Raw genomic sequence first — 21,726 nt, 5'->3', positions numbered from 1 at the left:
AAGAAAATATCCTCAGACGTTATCACCCGGCATCCCAGCCTTTTTATTTTCAGCGCCCCTCCTGCATGAGTCCCGTGTTTCGAATTTTACACTTACATAATATAATTAAGGGACAGTAAATATCATAATTATCAAATTATTTGCTCTATTGAACGGAAAGCTTGTCAGATAAGGCTGCATTCACAAACACCTCGGGGGGGGGAGCAGAGGATTTCAGGGGGCACCTGAAAAAATGTACAACATACCAAGGATCTGAAAAACAAAAATTGACATTGCAAAGGGGGGACTTGAAAATTTATTAAATATCGAATTCCTTTTCAAATACCTTCTGGCAGTTTCATTTCCTGCCATTTCCATTTTCGGCACGCCCTTTGGGCGCAAGTTTTAGGGTATATTTAACAATTTATTGATCCAAGCAGCCACCTTTAGGCATAAGATTTAGGTTGTCGTGATTTCTACTTAACCCCTCTGTTACAAAACTGGCCTCTATAATGACTAAAAGTTTCGCTTAATCTTTAAATAAACAATTTGGGAGATGACTTATTTGATAACATTCTCCCATTGAGACAATACATTTAGGTTGGTCAGTTTCAAGTACATATTCATGTCGCCGTATGTACATTTTTGGAGGACTTTGACAGAATACAAACTTTTAAAATAGTGCATTGTGTAGTCAATAAGAACTAGAAGCTTCAGGTCACACAACCTTTGAATAACAATTTGGAAGATGATAAATTATGTGTTTTTTGTAGTTTCCACAGGCAAAGCCGACAATGTCTAGTGAATCAACACTTTCAGTGAAATTCCAAAATCAAATTTCTTGCATACACATGCACTTGTAACCTCTTTAGTCTGATAAAGTACACTAATATCAATAATCAAGCGAACATATACACAGATTTACCGAGTTTTGTATTGTAAAAAATTATTCATAGTTTCCCAATAAACTACAATGTTTAGTGGATCAACAGTTAGGTGAAATTCCAAAATCAAATTTCTTGCATACATATGAACTTGTAACCAGCCCGGTCTGATCAAGTAAATTAATATCGATAATCAAGCGCACATAAATACGCAGATTTACCGAGTTTGTCTTGTAAAACAATTATTCATAGTTTCCTCATAGACTGCAATGTATAGTGGATCAACATTTTCAGTGAAATAACCAAAATCAATGCAATTTTTGCACACGCATGGACTTGTAACCACCTACTCTCTCATCAAGTACAATTATGTCAATTATTCAGGGTCCATAATGCGGAAGTTTTAAATTTAGAAAAAATTATTAAAAGTTTTGTCATGTATAGTGGATGAATATTTTCGGTGAAATTCCAAAATCAAATTTCTTGTACACATATGCACTTGTAAACACCCTTTGCCAATCAATTACACTTATGCCAGTTATCAAAGGTCTATAGATGAAAATATGTTGCTAGTTTTATATTGGAGAATACGCGTTCATAGTTTTCTTGTAGACTACCATGTATAGTGAATTAAGAATATTGATGAAATCCAAAAATCAAATTTTTTGTACATACATGAACTTTTTATCTGCCATTTCAAGCAAAGAATATTTATATAAATTACAGCACACATACAAATGTAGAAATGCATGTAGCTTGTTTTTATAGGACAAATGTTAATAGTTTGCCCAATAGACTCCCATGTATTATGATTTGATATTTTTGGACGAAGCACTATATCGGCCACATTTTGCCTTACTTTTGGGGGGACTTCAAAATTATAGCAAGTTATATGGGGGGCTTGAACACGTTGTAAGTTTGTTAGGGGGGTATTCGACAAAAATCTTGGGAATCTCCGGCACAAGAGGTGTTTTTGAATGCAGCCTAAGTGGATCTCACTCTATGTCTGGCGTAATCCGTCAACATTTCTTTTCAAACCACTCGATAGAAAACTTTGAGCATTTAGCGAACGAGTCTCTGGGGATATCCTGACTTGGATTTGTTCAGATGTTGACGGACTTTGCAAGTCTAAATTCTTTTAATTCGTTTGCACACTTTTGTTAAAAGCATCTTCTCTGAAATCGTCTGACCGATAGCTCTCAAATGTGATTTTGAGTTTCCAGTGATTTCTCCTATTCAGATGTTAGTAGCTCGCGCAGCGGGCCGTCGAAGGTAGCCGCAAGCATCAGTACAGAACGATAAGACGGCATGGTCGCTGCCATTGTAATCCCATGATTCACGTGATCGCGTCATCGTACGTCACGGCCCAGTTTCGATCTTTTTCTATTTCGAGCAAAATTATGCAAGCAATGGAATTATGCAACTACTAAATTAACTTTAAAAATTATAATATAAATAAAAAAGTACCCATATATTTTGTTCGATAGCATCAGCCGTGCGCGAAACTGCACGCGAGCTGGCAGTCATCTTGTGTCACGGGTAGTCTTGTTCCCTGCCCCCCTTTCTACTGCTGACTGCGCTGTGAAAACGAAAAGGGTCAGGTATGCGCCAACCATTTTGCCCAGATTTGGGACAAAATGGCTTGCGCGCATGGCACGTGATGTCAGGCAAGAATGTTCGAAATCACTGCGACCTTTGCAGTCACTCAGCAACAAGGCAAGGCAGTCACCATCAACACAAGCCTTCAAAAAATCAATCTGTTTCAGGATGAAAACGTAAATAAAGTTAAGTGTGTCGTCAGAAATAGGAGCAGACTGCTCACTGTGAAATTTTCGTAGCCAATCAACATGTTCCACTTTGAAGTCCAATCACGGCCATGGATAGAATGGCGCATACCTTACCTCTTTCGCGTTAGTACAGCGAAGCCATGCCAGCGGTAGAAAGCCTGGGGACCACACTCATGTCAAGGGTCACTGCCCCAGTCACCGCCAGCGGACAAAGTATACTGCAGCGCTGAGTAGTCGGTCTCAGCTCAGCGAGCTTACCGCACGCTGGCTAGCACGAGGCTATCAACACCTGAGACGAAGAGGAATATCTTAAAAATTTCTTTATCCAAAACCTCCTACTACAAACACTTGGTCTTCTGGCCAGAGGTCCATATATCTTTCTTTCATGAATATGACTTTGTTTGTGTACCGTCTATTTACTGTCTGTTCTGTGCTGTTTTGTGTCTATGTTTACAACTATAACGTTGTCTTGCGAATTCTGACCTACTGTCATTGGATTATGGATTGGTATGATTGCGATTATTTTACATCGCTGCGCGAGCGCATGGGCTCAGCCCTAGTGTGATGATATAAAATAAGTTAATTTTCAAACCCTGTCAAAATGATGTGAACTGTGTGGAGATTCCTATGGATTATACCTCAATCAGTATTTTTAAATTACTGTTAAGTTTGCATGCGTAAAATTTTGGGGCTAATTTATGAATTTTGGCTCAAATAGTTCCCCGATACCGCAGGTCTCAGAACTTCCTAGTGGATTTGTAGGGTCCTTAAGATACCCCTATTATGATGTACTTAAAAAGCATTTACAGTTGGTTGAGTTTTTGTTACTTTCTTAAATTGTTTCTCTTCTGATATTGCATATATATGATATATTATATTCTAAATGTTTATTTCATATATAGCTTTTGATGTCTCAGACGAGTCGTCTGAGATGATCGCAGAAGCTAAGAAGAAGAACCTGACCGAGAACATCAGTTACAGCATCGGTGACGCCACAAAATTGACAACGTACAAAGAGTACAGCCAGGCATTTGACAAAGTTATCGCATATTACTGTTTACACTGGATGAAGGATTCCAAGGCGACATTGCAAGGTATATACCAGAGTCTGACACCAGGTGGTCTGTGTTTCCTGAATATGACACAAGAAAATCCTGACGTTGTCGATACTTTAAGCGCTCTCGGCAGCTACATTAGTCCAAAGTGGAAACCGTTTATGAAGGTAATACTTATCCCATTGCTTTGAAACTTGGTATACATGATCCTAGGTTTAGCCTTTGTCAGTTATGTTCAAATTTTGGTGAAATATCATATATGTATTTTGGTGGCAATTTTTCCCATTTGTGGTCATAAAATCTCTTAAAAAGTTCTTACCGTATGTATATTTCTTACAACAGTCAATTTCTCATATGAATAAGAAATTTGATTTTGTAAAATCCCTCATATGAGTCCCAGAATAAGTAAACTTTCTTGTTCATTTGTATAAAAATATGATTGAATCGAATTAGTCTTAACAACTGCATTAATATTAAAATGAAATAATGTTTATTGTAACTATGTTTATGAGTTAGGGAAAATACAGTTCATTAGGTGAGAGGACAGTCGACAATAGGATAAACCTCAGTGGGCATAGCTGCAAAATCCCCTAAGAATGTGAGAAATCTGATCCCAGGTCCTTGGTGTGTGAGAATCTTTTTCTCATATGACCACAAAATGCGTTAAATTCACACTGGAAACATTGAATGTTTAATTGTATCAGCGAATATCCTACTTCGTGGCCATCTAATATTCTGTGTCACTAACGCAAACTTCGTGGCGAGTTCCACTGCCGATACTTCAACTTTTGCTACAGACGAGATGTCCAACAGAAAAAATTGCTATATGTTCCAAGTGGCCTATGTTCACGGAATGTTCGGCCGCTTTTGTGAGTCTCTCACCAATGACGTACAACATGATCTAAAATCGCGACAACGCTGTTGTCTGCCCTCGTACTCTGACCTGCTTATTTTGTAGTTCCGGTCCGTACGTTATTCATCGTGCCATAGGATAATATTTTGCGCGTTGAACGAAAGGCTGTTTATCATCCAATCAGAGCTCGTGTAATATATACTGCAAGTGTGGGAAGGTTTTTGAGAGTATGGGATCGATTTTTCCAGCACTGTCGATCCCGCTCTCCCAGCGGCCAGGAATGTGAGAAAGTAACTTTCTGTAATATTTTTGTTACTCTAATCTCTCAAAAAAAGAGAATTGCTAGTTTGGGAGCAATTTTACCTGTCGCCTTAGCATTTTCCGCTCCTTAAGCCTTCTACTTTTCTTCTGTATTTTGCAGGGTTATAAGTATGCCTACTATCCATTCAAGGGAAGTCCTGAAGATTACAAAGAAATGCTGTTGAGTATTGGTTTTAAAGACATCCATTGTAGATTGGACGTAACCAAATTACCAATGACTTATGATGAAGCAAAAGGTAACTTACAGACTTCGAATTTCCTTTCATTGATATGGTAAGATATTTTTGACTGGCTGCTTTAACGGTACAGGGACTATTCAGCTGACCTTTTTGACAAATTGTCCTATGTCAATTCTTCCCACGGTCTACGAGTAAATTTAGTTAAAACATTGTTTTGGACCTACTTGTCCATACTGATCGTCCAAAGGTTCGGGAAAATTACAACAAACTTCATGCTTAAAATTGATATCGGTGGAATTAGTTGATCGGCCGACTTGTCATGTGTCGTGACATTGTATAGGACTCTGTTTATGTCTGACTTCTTAATTTTTGGGCAAAGACCACCATCGGCATTTGTCTGATGTCAGGAAGGCAAATTACCATAAAACCCTAGCTGGAAAAATACCCTTGAGTAAACAGCTTTAGACGGCCAAAGTAGCTGAATATGTTATATAGAATATGTTCCGTGACTCACATAATAATATAGATCAATATCAACACGCGGACACATTTAGTGACGGAATTGTGCAACAAACAGTGACACATTTTCTTCATGGACATTTTCTTCGTCAGAAGCAGAAGAATCCAGTTATAACCTTAGACCAAACTGGTAGCTCCACAATTTTCTAAGACCAATGTAAAAGGGCTCTATCGCCGTTGAAGCCGTCGATTTCACATGGGGTCTCTATTCACCGTTAGATTATAATGACCTATTTCTGTCTCCTTGGGGGCTGTGCTGCAAAGAAAAAAACAATTTACAACTGTCACGTGCCAGACGACCACAGACTGAACTGTGACAAAACCCTTTATGCAAGTACACTGCATACAATACATTTGTAGGAATAATATTTAGGTGAACTTGATAGTATGTCACAGATGTATTTGTCTACAGAATTTTTTATATGATCAATTAGCGAGAAAGTTATAGGAGATTGGAAGCTCAAAAAATACACAATTTTTAGTCAGTTTTACAAAACAAGAAATCGTATCTGTCTTACAGTATATTACCCAAACTTCATGGATCAACTAGGAAGATTTCCAGAAGATAAAAAGGAAGAATACGTAGAAGAGGCTGTCAAGTATGTGATAGATAATGGCTTCAAAGACGATGAAGGATATAATATGACAACTTCTATTATTGTTGCAGTCGCCATGAAATAATAAACAAATGAGTTCTTAAATGACGCAGAAGCAGATGAAATCCCTATCGATACAGGTCTTATAAAGCACTCATTTTTAGTGACACTAAATAGACGCCCTAACACTCTTATTCACTTGTATTATCAACTCTGTCTTTGATACTTGAAATCTTACAGTAAAGTAATCAATTGTAGTATTCGAATGAAACATATACTAAAAGGACATTAAGCTCTTCAGAGTAACTTCTCTTACGTGGCTTTGTTTCTACAAAATAATTGTGATATGTGTAGAAATGCTTCAGCAAATTTGATGAAACGTTGTACAGATGTTGATCTCTTAGTATAGTAATAGCATGCATAGGCATTTTGCAGTGTCATGTCAATTAACTGCTGATTCGCACATTGAATAATTTTTAGTAATTAGGCAGTTCTGTCAAGAAATACTTTATCAAATTTCATGAAACTTGGTACAGCTGTTCAGCTCACATTGCTTTAATAGTGAATAAAGACGTTTATCAGTGTCATGTCAGTTGATTTTCAATATGCATATTTAATGAACTTTCCTAATTAGTTTGATATGCCTAGATATACTGCATCAAAATTAATGAAACGTGGTTGAGATATTGATCTGGCAGTAGTGTAATGGCATGCAAAATATGTAGCGGTATCAATTCAGTTAAATGCTAATTTACATATCTCATATGTTTTCATAATTAGGCTGATATGTCATGATATACTTCATCAAATTTCATGAAAGTTGGTACAGATGTTGAGCTCACATTGTTTAAACAGTGAATAAGACCTTTATCAGTATCATGTTAGTTAATTTTTAATAAAAATGTGATCCTGAATTAGATTACTATGCACGTACACTGTACAGTAAACAATGTAGATGACGTGTGGGGTACACCCGCTATCGCCGACAGCCTGTTTGGAGGAAGGGCATGTTGACCGTACCCGTACAGTTTGGCAAGATTGTACACAGGGCAGGAGACATTTCTAGGTTTGAATTGTTTGGTTTATTCATTGACTTACTTTTGTTCATTTATATTGGTTCGATAGCCTGTGATTTTATGTGTTCGGCTTTTATAAGGCGTATGCCGTATGGACTTTATAGTAACGACTGCTGCTAACCGTGCCATCATCGTAATGGGGGTATATTAGGGTCGTTGTCGGTCGCTCAATTTTGCACAGACATTCGACTTAATGCAAACAAACCGTTACCGGTTGCATCAGTGACGGTTTGCTTGCATTGAGTGGAATGCCTGTGCATTTTCGTACTTCAGGTGGTTTCGGGCACTGTTACGTGTGCTTCAATACACAGCGGCGGCCGTGGTATGCATTAGATAAAGAGGTTTTTCTAATGCTACAACAGCGACCGCTGTGTATCGGCCAACACGTAACTGTGGTTTAAGGACCTGTATCAACTTCTTCGACTAGTGTTCTCTGACTCTGGGGTGTACTGTTAGTTTTAGCGCCAACATACCTATTATCAGTCTTTAGTCCACTAGGCAGTCTTGGAACTGTTTAATAGTGCTGTTCACCGTGGCGTAATAGGTTTGTTAAATATAGCTGCACGCGCGTGACATCTGGCACTGCTGCTTGAAGTGCTGACAAAGTTTATAGCTGCATGTGTGCTTTTATCGGCGCAATCTGTGGCGCAATGCCAACGGACACAATAATTTTACTACTTGCCACGGCGCCAAACTAAGTTGGATGATACCACATGTATGAATGATAGGGTTGGCTGCCTGGCAGTCAATCGTGACTTTTTTTCAATGTAACAACCAAATGACTAGTCAACTTTACAGAAAAAAAAGTGTGATGTAGACTTAATGTGAAATAAGTTCAAATTATGAAAAGAAATGAAGTTTATGGAATCGAATATCGGACGATCGGTGCTTGGCGGTCTCTCATTTTCAAGTGAACCATTTCAGGTCTGCCCTGCGTTCACTGAGAAAGCGACATCGGACAATCACAGCCCTGTTCACCTGCACCTTCAGTGACCTTTTAAGAGTATACCCCTTACAAAGCAAAGTGTATCGCTCTAAACTAAACATATCGTTATCATTGGACATTATACCAAATAGGACAAAACTATCGAGCATGAATCATGTGTTTTAATTTTAAACTTCAAACATTAAACGCATGGAATACGCATTAAATTGCTCCTTCTTAAAAGCACATGATAAAAATCTGAACTTTGTCTTCCCTCAGGCCTGCCTCATTATATATTTGCTTTATGTGGAAAGTCTGAATTGACCTCTCTGAGATCATTGATATCCTTAATTTGCATACCAGTCTGTTTCAATAGCTAGTTATGCCCGGCTCGCGGGGGATCGTCTCATAACGTTGAATACGGGTTGGTTTGTCACCTCAGCAAAACCTCAACATGTGTTGATAACATAGAAACGTCTCCGTGCTTTAGGAAACCTTTCACATGCGAAAGAATGGTAAATCACGTGAAGATATTCCCGATCTTTTTCGCGAGACTCCCGGCCGACTGTAATATGCATGACGAACTTGTAAGGTTGTGTTAGCTTGTAGTTAAAGTCAATAACTATGACTCAAGTTTACGTGGGTAACCGTTTCAACTTGATCGGCACTTCGTTATATGTAAACCTTGGTCGGGTCCTGGCGGACTCAGCAAAGGTTGGTGGACTCTTGGTTTCATTCTCAGAGTTGTATGCAAATGTCATGACAACTACCGTGACTTCTCAGCACATGCATTAGACATACTGAAGCATGACTAAATATAGACCATGGACTACGGAGGGGGCATAATATTCGTGTAATTGTGATAGACACATTATGATCAAAATACAGTGAAAATGTGTTTTCATTGGCTATCATTTCCTATGCCTGTCATACAATTACATCAGTTCAGACCTCGACAAAATTGTTTCGAAGTTCCACCGCATGTCGTCTTTGTAATTTGCATAACAAAGTCATAGTCCTCCCTGGAAATAAGTACATTTTGACTGGAGGAGCTAACCAGTATAATAATGAATAAATAAATAAATAAATAAATAAATAAACAGTTTCGCCTTTCTATGTCCGGCTGGGTTTGATTGCATTTTGCTCGTCCAAAAGTGATGGAACGGACATGACATTCCAAGTACTGACTGAACTTCATGTCCCAGGCTTTGGTAGTCCATGTGGGCTACCATTTCATGGATTTTGGTAGCCCAAGGGAAACGTTGGTAGTCTGTGGACGCGGGACTACCGCTAATTTTGAACCCTGGCCATGTTTACGGTAGAAATGTGTCAGGGAACCAGACTTAGCAATAGCTACCTTTGCTATTGCCACGCGCATAACAATAGGGACCTTGGCTGTTGATACAACCTTGTCAGTGGACTCGGCCAAAAATAAATTGCTAAAATTGAACTCAGGACCTGAGTCGCTGTTGTTGATTGCCCATTTTCGTACTTCAGGTGAGGTTTTAGGACCTGTATCAATTCTTCGATCAGTGTTCTCGACTCTGGGGTGTTTGGTTTTCTGGCGTCTCCATGTTAACGTCAGTCTGTTGTCCATTCGGCAGTCTTGGAAGTTGGAAGTGTTTAATACTGTTCACCGTTACAGGTTTGTTAAATATAGCTGCACGCGCGCAACATCGGACACTGCTGCTTGAAGTGCGGACAAATTTTATCAATGTTGCAAGCGTGGCTGTTTGTGTAGCTTCTAGTCTGAGTCGTGAATGTGTCTTTAGTATTCAGTTTTACACTAGCAATCGCCAACTAAGATGAATTTTCGTCATACTTGCATACATAATTTTTAAAAGCGTAATCAAAAATGCAGACAAATTTTTATTTTTGGATATTAATGAACATGAAGGTCAATTCTGAACGGCCCTATAGCCCTATAGAGCTGTTTGAATTGAAAGCTGTCCTGTGTGGTTGCGGCTGTTGCTTGGCCATAATCTGCGATGCTGCAAATTGGGAAGGCTGATGGCTGAACGGCAACAACGATCATACAGGCTGGAAGCTGCAGGCTAGATGGCATCAAACGCTGGCGGGTGGAAGCTTGCATAACGGTAGCCGTGCGTACGATGCTGTTTGTTCCGCGATACGGCCCGGGAGGCTGTGAAACGCCGGGAATACCCAACGTCGTACGTACGGCTGGCGGCTGAAAGCTGGACGGGCATCAAAACTGCTGCTAAATAAAACAGACTGACGAATGAGTCTAGTGACCCGCTTATAAAGGCAATATTTTGCTTATGGAAACTTGAAAGGCAATATATTTGGTTATGGAAAAATGACCTTCAGAATGCGAATGTGACATTAAACGTAATAACCTTATATTTGCTTTGGAAATATGACCTTCACAATGTAAAATTAATGTGACTTTATAACATGACTCCCTAACATGTTGCAAATGTGCGCGTGAATTAATAATAAATAAACACGATGATCCCAATGCAAGCTCCACAAGGATTTGAAACCATTTAAAATTTGTTAACTGCAAGTAATTAACGTTACGCAAAACGCATCGGACGGCGTCACAAACATTACGTGATGCTTTTGTTTTTATTATCACAACTTGATCCATGAACCTCATAATGTAAGATGGCGTATGGAACGTGAGATGGGTCATGGGTATTAATCATGGCAGGTGATGCCAAGGCCATTAATCCTTCAAACCTCTCATTTTCTGCACTTTTGTGTTTTGGGTTGTTTTTGTGCAACATACAAAGTTTATTTTTTATTCGTTAACGTTCTAGCACCAGACAACACAAGTCACGCAATCAAGACGATGAATTTCGACCGCTTGAAGACGTATAATGCCATGGCGTCCAAAGGTGCCTTACAGTGCATGGAAGTAATTTCTCAAGCCCTGCCATTGGATAAGAAAGACACTGTACTGGACATTGGATGTGGGCCAGGCGTACTCACAATACTTTTGTCGAAGCGTGTAGGAAGAGTGACAGGTATGATTTAAAATCAAATCAAACTAGAAAGCATTTGCAAGCAAAAGCGAAGTTCCAGAGACCAGAGCAGCGGAAAAAAACAAGAGAATGTGTGACAAAGATAGGTGCAGAATGAAAGAGTGCTTTGGAATTTAACATTCAAGCACGTACCTATTGCAGCCATAAAGCAAGGCAGTCCGGGGAATTACAGTACACAGATTACAAATGCCTACATGTACCTGTACGGTAAAAATGCAACAGATACATACGGGGCGACAGCGCACGGAAATGTATATCAGACGACATTCTCGCGAGCCAGAGCAATAATTTTCGCTCCGCTGACCTACGCAAAAATCAATCGCTTGACGGGTAGCGCTGAGTTGTTGCCGTAAAGAGGCGTGTGGTTTACGACGATGATCAGACGAGAGGAAACATCGGACCTAGGCCGTTGAAATTGAAAACCGAGGCCACATGCATTTTCATTTGATTAAAAGCACAGACTAAAACAATTTCCATTGCTATGTCGCTGTTTTCACAAGATACTGACCGTTTGATCTTGGAAAGTTGAGTTGCTTTTACGTGCAGCCAACGCATGCCGCATGTGCCGGTGCGGTGACAGACAGTTGACTATGAATGCCTAGCTCTGCATGGCAGGGCTGTGTTACCGGCGTTAAACGGCCTCGCAGACTGATATGGGAAAAACCGCTGGTGGCTCCTCAGAAATACGGCGGGCAGTTTCTCCGCCAAAACAGCCGATTTTGAATCCAAATTTTGCATTGATCTTCGTTTTCGAGCACACCCACCTTGCCTAGGTACACGATGTGCCCAGCCGCGCTTGTAAACTTATGGAAAGGCTACTTTTATCTCTCTATGCGAGCGACGCGATCGTACCGCCGCCATTGTTATGTCATTAGCATTCGGGCGAAACAGTATAGCGCCACGTACGGCGAGTATTTAGAGAAAAATAAAATCAAAAAGCAACAAAAAACAAAGCGTAAGAAAGCTAGAATTATTAATAGCTGAACGCAATATGATAGTTGAGCAATGCAAAATAAAAAACAAATAAATAAACACGCAAGAAATGCCCGTAAAACCCGTCCGAGCTGAGCGATAACGTCATAAGCGTGTCGCAATGCATTCTGGGTAATTTGGGTAAAATTTGTGTATAGCATGTTCTATGACAGTACTACCGGAAAGAAAGAAAGAAAGAAAGAAAGAAAGAAAGAAAGAAAGAAAGAAGGAAAGTGAGCAAAAACTAACAGTTCCAGAGCTGGTCTCTGGAACTAATAATGGGCAACGTAAGCTCGTATGAAGAGTATGGCAAATGTTTCTCCCAATTTAAAGTTTTTGGATGATCGTCAATCACTTTTGACTACCATACTTCCTTGGATCCCTAGCTTATGCTATAATTTATTCATATGGCAACCGTGACAATTACTTTATTCCCAAGAACACTACTTGCAGTTTTAATTTCAGATCTGTTTTTGGTGTTACCGAACAATGTGCTTTTCAGAACTCTGCAGTAAAATAATTCATACGGCGTAACAATTTGTAGGTGATGTGGACGAATTCATCAAACAATCCTAGTAGATATCCTTAAAGCCCCAATAGCTGTGAATCAGCTTTCCAAGACCTTTCTTTGAATAAGACCCTTTAAAGACTGCGAAAGTATATATCACTGTCATAAGTGTCGAAAGAGGCATGTAAATTCAAACGTTTTAACATAATTTAAGATTCCAACTATTTTCAAAGCCTAATCACGTGACAGAAAATAAAGATTACTATAACAAAATGTTGGCCATCGTGTATTGTACGTTCAAGTAAATGGAACCATAGACCCTCGAGGGTCTATGATGGAACCATGCTTGTTTCTGGTATGATCATGATGTATTTGTGCTTGAAATACTGTGTCTTTTGTACTTTTCCATCATGGGGCGCCATGTTGTGAGTGCAGCACCCGTTTATTATTCAGCCTGTTAAAGTGTGTAGGCATGGTCCAAATCAGCGAGCACTGATGCTTCTATAAACGTCTTTCAATTAGCACGTTTACACACGCTAACTTTGGTATGAAAACAAAATTATGAAAATAATACATAAAATTCACAGCCAACATCTGCTACAGATGGCATGACAGAAGAAAGATAGGAAGCTTATACAAAAGAAAATATCCTCAGACGTTATCACCCGGCATCCCAGCCTTTTCATTTTCAGCGCCCCTCCTGCCAGAGTCACGTGTTTCGAATTTTACACTTACATAATATAATTAAGGGACAGTAAATATCATAATTATCAAATTATTAGCTCTTTTGTCGTGAATGGAAAGCTTGTCAGATAAGGCTGCATTCACAAACACCTCAGGGGGGCAGGGGATTTCAGGGGGCACCTGAAAAAATGTACAACATACCGAGGATCTGAAAAAAGAATTGAAATTGCAAAGGGGGATTTGAAAATTTATTAAATATCAAATTCCTCTTCAAATACCTTCTGGCAGTTTCATTTCCTGCCATTTCCATTTTCGGCACGCCCTTTGGGCGCAAGTTTTAGGGTATATTAAACAATTTATTGATCCAAGCAGCCACCTTTAGGCAAAAGATTTAGGTTGTCATGATTTCTACTTAAGCCCTCTGTTGTACAAAACTGGCCTCTATAATGACTAAAAGTTTCGACTTAATCTTTCAATAAACAATTTGGGAGATAACTTATTTGATAACAATCTCCCATTGAGACAATACATGGGGGTTTAGGTCAGCGTCAAATATATATTCATGTCGCCGTATGTACACTTTCTTTTGGAGGACTTTGGCAGAACACAAACTATTTAGAATAGTGCATGGTGTAGTCAATAAGAACTGGAAGCTTCAGGTCAATTTGGAAGATGATGAATTATGTTTTATTCGTAGTTTCCACAGGCATAGCCGACAATGTCTAGTGAATCAACACTTTCAGTGAAAAATTCCAAAATCGAATTTCTTGCATACACATGCACTTGTAACCTCTTTAGTCTGATAAAGTACACTAATATCAATAATCAAGCGTACATATACACAGATTTACCGAGTTTTATATTGTAAAATATTATTCATAGTTTCCCAATAGACTACAATGTTTAGTGGATCAACATTTAGGTGGAATTCCAAAATCAAATTTCTTGCATACACACGGACTTGTAACCACCCTGGTCTGATCAAGTAAATTGATATCGATAATCAAGCGCACATAAAAACGCAGATTTACCGAGTTTGTTATTGTAAAACAATTATTCATAGTTTCCTCATAGACTGCAATGTATAGTGGATCAACATTTTCAGTGAAATTCCAAAATCAAATTTCTTGTAACCACCTACTCTCTAATCAAGTACAATTATGTCAATTATTCAGGGTCCATATATGCACAAATATTGCAAGTTTTAAATTTAGAAAAAATTATTCACAGTTTTGTCATCTACCCAAATGTATAGTGGATGAACATTTACGGCGAAATTCCAAAATCAAATTTCTTGTACACATACGCAATTGTAAACACCCTATGCCGATCAGTTACATTTATGTCAGTAATCAAACGTCTATAGATGAAAAGATATTGCTAGTTTTATATTGGAGAATACGCGTTCATAGTTTTCTTGTAGACTACCATGTATAGTGAATTAACATTATTGATGAAATCCAAAAAATCAAATTTTTCGTACATACATGCACTTTTTACATGCCATTTCAAGCAAAGTACATTTACATAAATTACAAAACACATATAAATGTAGAGATGCATATAGCTTGTTTTTATCGGACAAATGGTAATAGTTTTCCCAATCCACTCCCATGTATTATGATTTGATATTTTTGGACGACGCACTATATCGGCCAAATTTTGCCTTCCTTTTGGGGACTTCAAAATTATAGCAAGTTATATGGAGGATTTGAACACGTAAGTTTGTTAGGGGGTATTCGAAAAAATCTTTGGAATCTCCCGCCCAAGAGGTGTTTTCGAATGCAGCCTAAGTGGATCTCACTCTATGTCTGTTGTCATCCGAAATGTTGACGGCGTCAACATTTCTTTTCAAACCACTCGATAGAAAACTTTGAGCATTAAGTGAACGAGTCTCTGGGGATATCCTGACTTGGATTTGTTCAAATGTTGGCGGACTTTGCAAGTCTAAATTCTTTTAATTCGTTTTCACACTTTTGGTAAGAGCATCTTCTCTGAAATCGTCTGACCTCAAATGTGATTTTTTGATTAGAAAACTTTGAGCATTAAGTGAACGAGTCTCTGGGGATATCCTGACTTGGATTTGTTCAAATGTTGACGGACTTTGCAAGTCTAAATTCTTTTAATTCGTTTTCACACTTTTGGTAAAAGCATCTTCTCTGAAATCGTCTGACCGAAAGCTCTCAAATGTGATTTTGAGTTTCCAGTGATTTTTCCTATTCAGAAGTTAGTAGCTCGCGCAGCGGGCCGTCGAAGGTAGCCACAAGCATCAGTACAGAACGATAAGACGGCATGGTCGCTGCCATTGTAATCCCATTATTCAAGTGACCACGTCATCGTACGTCACGGCCCAGTTTCGATCTTTTTCTATTTCGAGCAAAAGTTTGCAAGCAATGGAATTATGCAATTACTAAATTTACTTTAAAAATTAATATAAATAAACAAGCACCTGTATATTTTGTTCGATAGCATCAGTCGTGCGCGAAACTGCACGCGAGCTGGCAGTTATCTTGTGTCAAGGGTAGTCTTGTTCCCTGCCTCCTGTCTATTGCTGACTGCGCTGTGAAAACGAAAAGGGTCAGGTATGCGCCAACCATTTTGCCCAGATTGGGGGCAAAATGGCTGGCGCGCATGGCATGTGATATCAGGCAAGAATGTTCGAAATGACTGCGACCTTTGCAGTCACTCAGCAACAAGGCAAGGCAGTCACCATCAACACAAGCCTTCACAAAAATCAATCTGTTTCAGTATGAAAACGTAAATAAAGTTAAGTGTGTCGTCAGAAATAGGAGCAGACTGCTCACTGTGAAATTTTCGTAGCCAATCAACATCTTCCACTTTGAAGTCCAATCACAGCCATGGATAGAATGGCGCATACCTGACCCCTTTCGCGTTAGCACAGCCACAGGCGTGATGTTTTCTGGGTAGTTTCTATAAGTGTAGTTTATGCTACGTTCCGACGCTCTCTTCCTAAGCCTAAACTACGCTTATAGAAACTACCCAGAAAACATCACTCCTGTGAGCACAGCGCAGCCATGCCAGCGGTAGAAAGCCTGGGGCAGGGAACCAGACTCGTGTCAAGGGTCACTGCCCCGGTCACCGCCAGTGCCGTGGCGACAAAGTATACTGCAGCGCTGAGTAGTCGGTCTCAGCTCAGCGAGCTTGCCGCATGCTGGCTAGTACGAGGCTATCAACACCTGTGACGGAGAGGAGTATCTTAAAAATTTATTTATCCAAAACATCCTACTGCAAACAGTGAATTGTTACTTTATTGAAATTACATAGCTGCGCGAGCGTATGGGCTCAGCCCTAGTGTGATGTTATAAAATAAGTTAATTTTAAAACCCTGTCAATATGATGTGAACTGTGTGGAGATTCCAATGGATTACCTGAATACCTCAATCAGTGTTTTTAAATTACCGTTAAGTTTGCATGTGTAAAATTTGGGAGGTAGTTTATGAATTTTAGCTCAAATAATTCCCCGATACCGCAGCTCTCAGAACTTCCTAGTGGATTTGTAGGGTCCTTAGGATACCCCTATTCTGATGTACTTAAAAAGCATTTACAGTTGGTTGAGTTTTTGGTACTTTCTTAAATTGTTTCTCCTCTGATAGTGCATATATATGATATATTATATTCTAAAATGTTTATTTCATGTAATCAATAGCTTTTGATGTCTCGTCTGAGATGATCGCAGAAGCTAAGAAGAAGAACCTGGCTGAGAACATCAGTTACAGCATCGGTGACGCCACAAAATTGACAACGTACAAAGAGTACAGTCACGCATTTGACAAAGTTATCGCATATTACTGTTTACACTGGATGGAGGATTCCAAGGCGGCCTTGCAAGGTATATACAAGAGTCTGAAACCAGGTGGTCTGTGTTTCCTGAATATAACACAAGAAAATCCTGACGTTGTCGATACTTTAAGCGCTCTCGGCAGTTACATTAGTCCAAAGTGGAAACCGTTTATGAAGGTAATACTTTTTGGCTCACATTTGGTAAATGTATATATACCAAAGCGAGCTTATATGGTGATTCGGCAGCGTCTGTCTGTCTGTCTGTCTGTCTGTCTGTCTGTCTTTCCGTATTTATGTATGCATGTATGTATATATGTATGTATGTATGTATGTATGTATGTATGTATGTATGTATGTATGTATGTATGTATGTATGTATGTATGTATGTACGTATGTATGTATGTATGTATGTATGTATGTATGTATGTACGTATGTATGTATGTGTGCGTGCGTGCGTATGCGAGGATCTATATGTCTATCCACATCAAAAATTCCAAAACTGCAGCATCTACTACCTCAGTATTGGTGTAAAGGTGCACCAAGGGGTGGAGATGTGACTTTGTTCAAATGGACATATAAGTGTCAAAATATGCAAATAAGGAAAACAAAGGAAAATCTCGCAAATTGCTAAAACTCTGTAAGGACAGGCCAGATTTGGTTGAAACTTGGTTTGCAGATTCTTTCAGGTGACTTCGGTAAGATTTGTTCAATTGTGGTGAAATTTGTACCGTTGTATTTTGGGGGCAATTTTCCGGTTTGTGTTAAAAATCCTCTTCTCTGAAAATACTTATCCCATTGCTTTGAAACTTGGTATACATGATCCTAGGTTTAGCCTTTGTCAGTTATATTCAAATTGTGGTGAAATATCATATTTGTATTTTGGGGCAATTTTCCCATTTGTGGTCATAAAATCATTTTCTCTTAAAAAGTTTTTACCGTATATTTCTTACAACAATCAATTTCTCATATGAATAAGAAATTTGATTTTGTAAAATCCCTCATATGAGTCCCAGAATAAGTAAACTTTCTTTTTTATTTGTACAAGAATATGATTTATTTGAATTAGTCTTAACAACTGCATTAATAACAAAATGAAATAATGTTTATTATAACTATGTTTATGAGTCAGGGAAAATACAGTTCATTAGGTGAGAAGACAGTCGACAATAGGATAAACCTCAGTGAGCATAACTGCAAAATCCCCAAAGAGTGTGAGAAATCTGATCCCAGGTCCTTGGTGTGTGAGAATCTTTTTCTCACTTGACCACAAAATGCGTTAAATTCATACTGGAAATATTGAATGTTTAATTGTATCAGCGAATATCCTACTTCGAGGCCATCTTGCATTCCGTGTCACTAATGCAAACTTCGTGGCAAGTTCCACTTCTGCTACAGACGAGATGTCCAACAGAAAAAATTGCTATATGTTCCAAGTGGCCTATGTTCACGGAAAGTTCGGTCATTTTTTGTGAGTCTCTCACCAATGACGTACAATGTGATCTTAAATCGCGACAACGCTGTCGTCTGCCCCCGTACACTGACACTAGTATAGAAATTTGCGAGAAATTTGCGAGAAATGGACACTTTCTCGCTTTTTGCGAGAAGTAAGCGAGAATACATAACTTTCTCGCAATAACTTAGCGAGAATTTAAATTTCTCGCAATCAGCTGGCGAGAACTGTGTTTTCTCGCTCAGCATCTGCGAGAAACTAAATTCTCGCAATCAATCAGCGAGAAATTTGTTTTCTCGCTCTGCATCTGCGAGAAGTTGTATTCTTCTGTGTAAGCATTTCACAAAAATTTCACAATTTCTCGCAGATGCAGAGCGAGAAAACATAGTTCTCGCTGATTGATTGCGAGAATTCAATTTCTCGCAGATGCATGCAAGAAAGCACAGTTCTCGCAGCATGATCGCGAGAAAGTATGTATTCTCGCTTACTTCTCGCAATACAGCGAGAAAGTGTCCATTTCTCGCAAATTTCTGTACTAGTGTGACCTGCTTACTTTGTAGTTCCGGTCCGTGCGTTATTCATCGTGCCATCGGATAATATTTTGCGCGTTGAACGAAAGGCTGTTTATCATCCAATCAGAGCTCGTGTAATATATACTGCAGAGTGTGGGACGGTTTTTTAGAGTGTAGGATCGATTTTTCCCGCACTGTCGATCCCACTCTCCCAGCGGCCAGGAATGTGAGAAAGTAACTTTCTGTAATATTTTTGTTACTATATATCTCTCAGAGAAAGTGGATTGTTAGTTTGGGAGCAATTTTACCTGTCGCCTTAGCCTTTTCCGCTTCTACTTTTCTTTTGTATTTTGCAGGGTTATAAACATGCCTACTATCCATTCAAGGGAAATGCTGAAGATTACAAAGAAATACTGTTGAGTGTTGGTTTTAAAGACATCCATTGTAGATTGGACGTAACCAAATTACCAATGACTTATGAAGAAGCAAAAGGTAACTTATTCACAGACTTCGAATTTCCTTTCATTGATATGGTAAGATATTTTTGACTGGCTGCTTTAACGGTACAGGGACTATTCAGCTGACCTTGTTGGCAAATTGTCCTATGTCAATTCTTCCCACGGTCTACGAATGAATTTAGTTAAAACATTTTTTGGACCTACTTGTCCATACTGATCGTCCAAAAGTTCGGGAAAATTACAACAAGCTTCACGCTTGAAATTGATATCGGTGGAATTAGTTGATCGGCCGACTTGCCATGTGTCGTGACATTGTATAGGACTCTGTTTATGTCTGACGGCATGGGTTTGGAGCTAAGACCACCATCGGTATTTGTCTGATGTCAGGAAGGCAAATTACCACAAAGACCCTAGCTGGAAAAATACCCTTGAGTAAACGGCTTTAGACGGCCAAAGTAGCTGAATATGTTATATAAAATATATTCCGTGACTCACATTCGTAATATAGATCAATATCAACACGCGGACACATTGTGCAACAAACAGTGACACATTTTCTTCATGGACATTTTCTTTGTCAGAAGCAGAAGAATCCAGTTATAACCTTAGATCAAACTGGTAGCTCCACAATTTTCTAAGACCAATGTAAAAGAGCCCTATCGCCGATGAAGCCGTTGATTTCACATGGGGTCTCTATTCACCGTTTGATTATAATGACCTATTTCTGTATCCTTGGTGGGGCTGTGCTGCAAAGAAAAAAACAATTTACAACTGTCACATGCCAGACAACCACAGACTAGGAGAACTGTGACAAAACCCTTTACGCACGTACACTGCATACAATACATTTGTAAGAATAATATTTAGGTGAACTTGATAGTATGTCACAGATGTAATTGTCTACAGAATTTTTTATATGATCAATTAACGAGAAAGTTATAGGAGATTGAAAGCTCCAAATAATACACAATTTTTATTCAATTTTACAAAACAAGAAATCGTATCTGTCTTACAGTATATTACCCAAACTTCATGGATCAACTAGGAAGATTTCCAGAAGATAAAAAGGAAGAATACGTAGAAGAGGCCGTCAAGTATGTGATAGATAATGGCTTCAAAGACGATGAAGGATATAATATGACAACTTCTATTATTGTTGCAGTCGCCAGGAAATAATAAACAAATGAGTTCTTAAATGACGTAGAAGCAGATGAAATCCCTGTCGATACAGGTCTTATAAAACTCAGTTTTGATGACACTAAATAGACGCCCTAACACTCTTATTAACTTGTATTATCAACTCTATCTTTGATACTTGAAATCTTACAGTAAAGTAATCAGTTGTAGTATTCGAATGAAACATATACTAAAAGGACATTAAGCTCTTGAGAGTAACTTCTCTTACGTGGCTTTGTTTCTACAAAATAATTGTAATATGTTTAGAAATGCTTCAGCAAATTTGATTAAACGTGGTACAGATGTTGATCTCATAGTATAGTAATAGCATGCATAGGCATTTTGCAGTGTCATGTCAATTAACTGCTGATTCGCATATTGAATAATTTTTAGTAATTAGGCTGTTATGTCAAGAAATACTTTATCAAATTTCATGAAACTTGGTACAGCTGTTGAGCTCACATTTTATTTTTATTTTATTTCATTTTATTTATCTGGAACCAACAGGTTGCCCAATAACAGGTTCGTTTGAAAATAAAAATATAATACAAAAACGAAAATATATAACAGTTACAACCTAAACAAACAGACAGGAGAATTCACATAAGAAATAACCAAAAAAAGCAACACAGCGAAAGACACACAGAAAAACATCCAGATAAAAGTAATCATTCAGAAAAAAGGATCTTACATAATCCATGACGAAAATTACTGAGTTATTAAAAATATCTAAATTTTGCTTGTTACAGATAGAATTAAAATATGCCTGAGATCGTGATAAAATGAGTGTTTCAAGATATTCGTACGTGCTGACACTGGTCTAAAAAGAACAGCACGACGCAATGTAAAAGCAGGAACGTTAAAATGAATCTGTGCAAGAACATCTGGTACACTATAAACTGAGTGAAGGATTTTATAAAGAAAAAGAGTGTCTAAAAAGTTTCGCCTGTTCTCCAATGTGGGAAGGCGAAATTCATAACA

At 38.6% G+C, this 21,726-nt stretch overlaps 1 protein-coding gene across 1 annotated transcript; it reads left to right on the top strand.

Moving 5' to 3' along the window:
• Window positions 1-7,160: 7,160 nt before the first annotated feature.
• LOC139114097 (juvenile hormone acid O-methyltransferase-like) lies at window positions 7,161-21,212 on the top strand. Its single transcript, XM_070675617.1, has 5 exons — window positions 7,161-7,239; window positions 10,958-11,164; window positions 17,014-17,324; window positions 19,468-19,603; window positions 20,585-21,212. Exons 2-5 carry the CDS (start codon window positions 10,990-10,992, stop codon window positions 20,743-20,745), a joined length of 783 nt encoding a protein of 260 aa, XP_070531718.1. The 5' UTR covers window positions 7,161-7,239; window positions 10,958-10,989; the 3' UTR covers window positions 20,746-21,212.
• The last annotated feature ends 514 nt before the right edge of the window (window positions 21,213-21,726 follow it).

The sequence above is a fragment of the Ptychodera flava genome, chromosome 16 (assembly GCF_041260155.1).
Source record: "Ptychodera flava strain L36383 chromosome 16, AS_Pfla_20210202, whole genome shotgun sequence".
In the NCBI taxonomy this organism is placed as follows: Eukaryota; Metazoa; Hemichordata; class Enteropneusta; family Ptychoderidae; genus Ptychodera; species Ptychodera flava.
The sequence above is the reverse complement of the archived record's forward strand: the minus strand, read 5'-3'. Positions and strand labels throughout refer to the sequence as shown.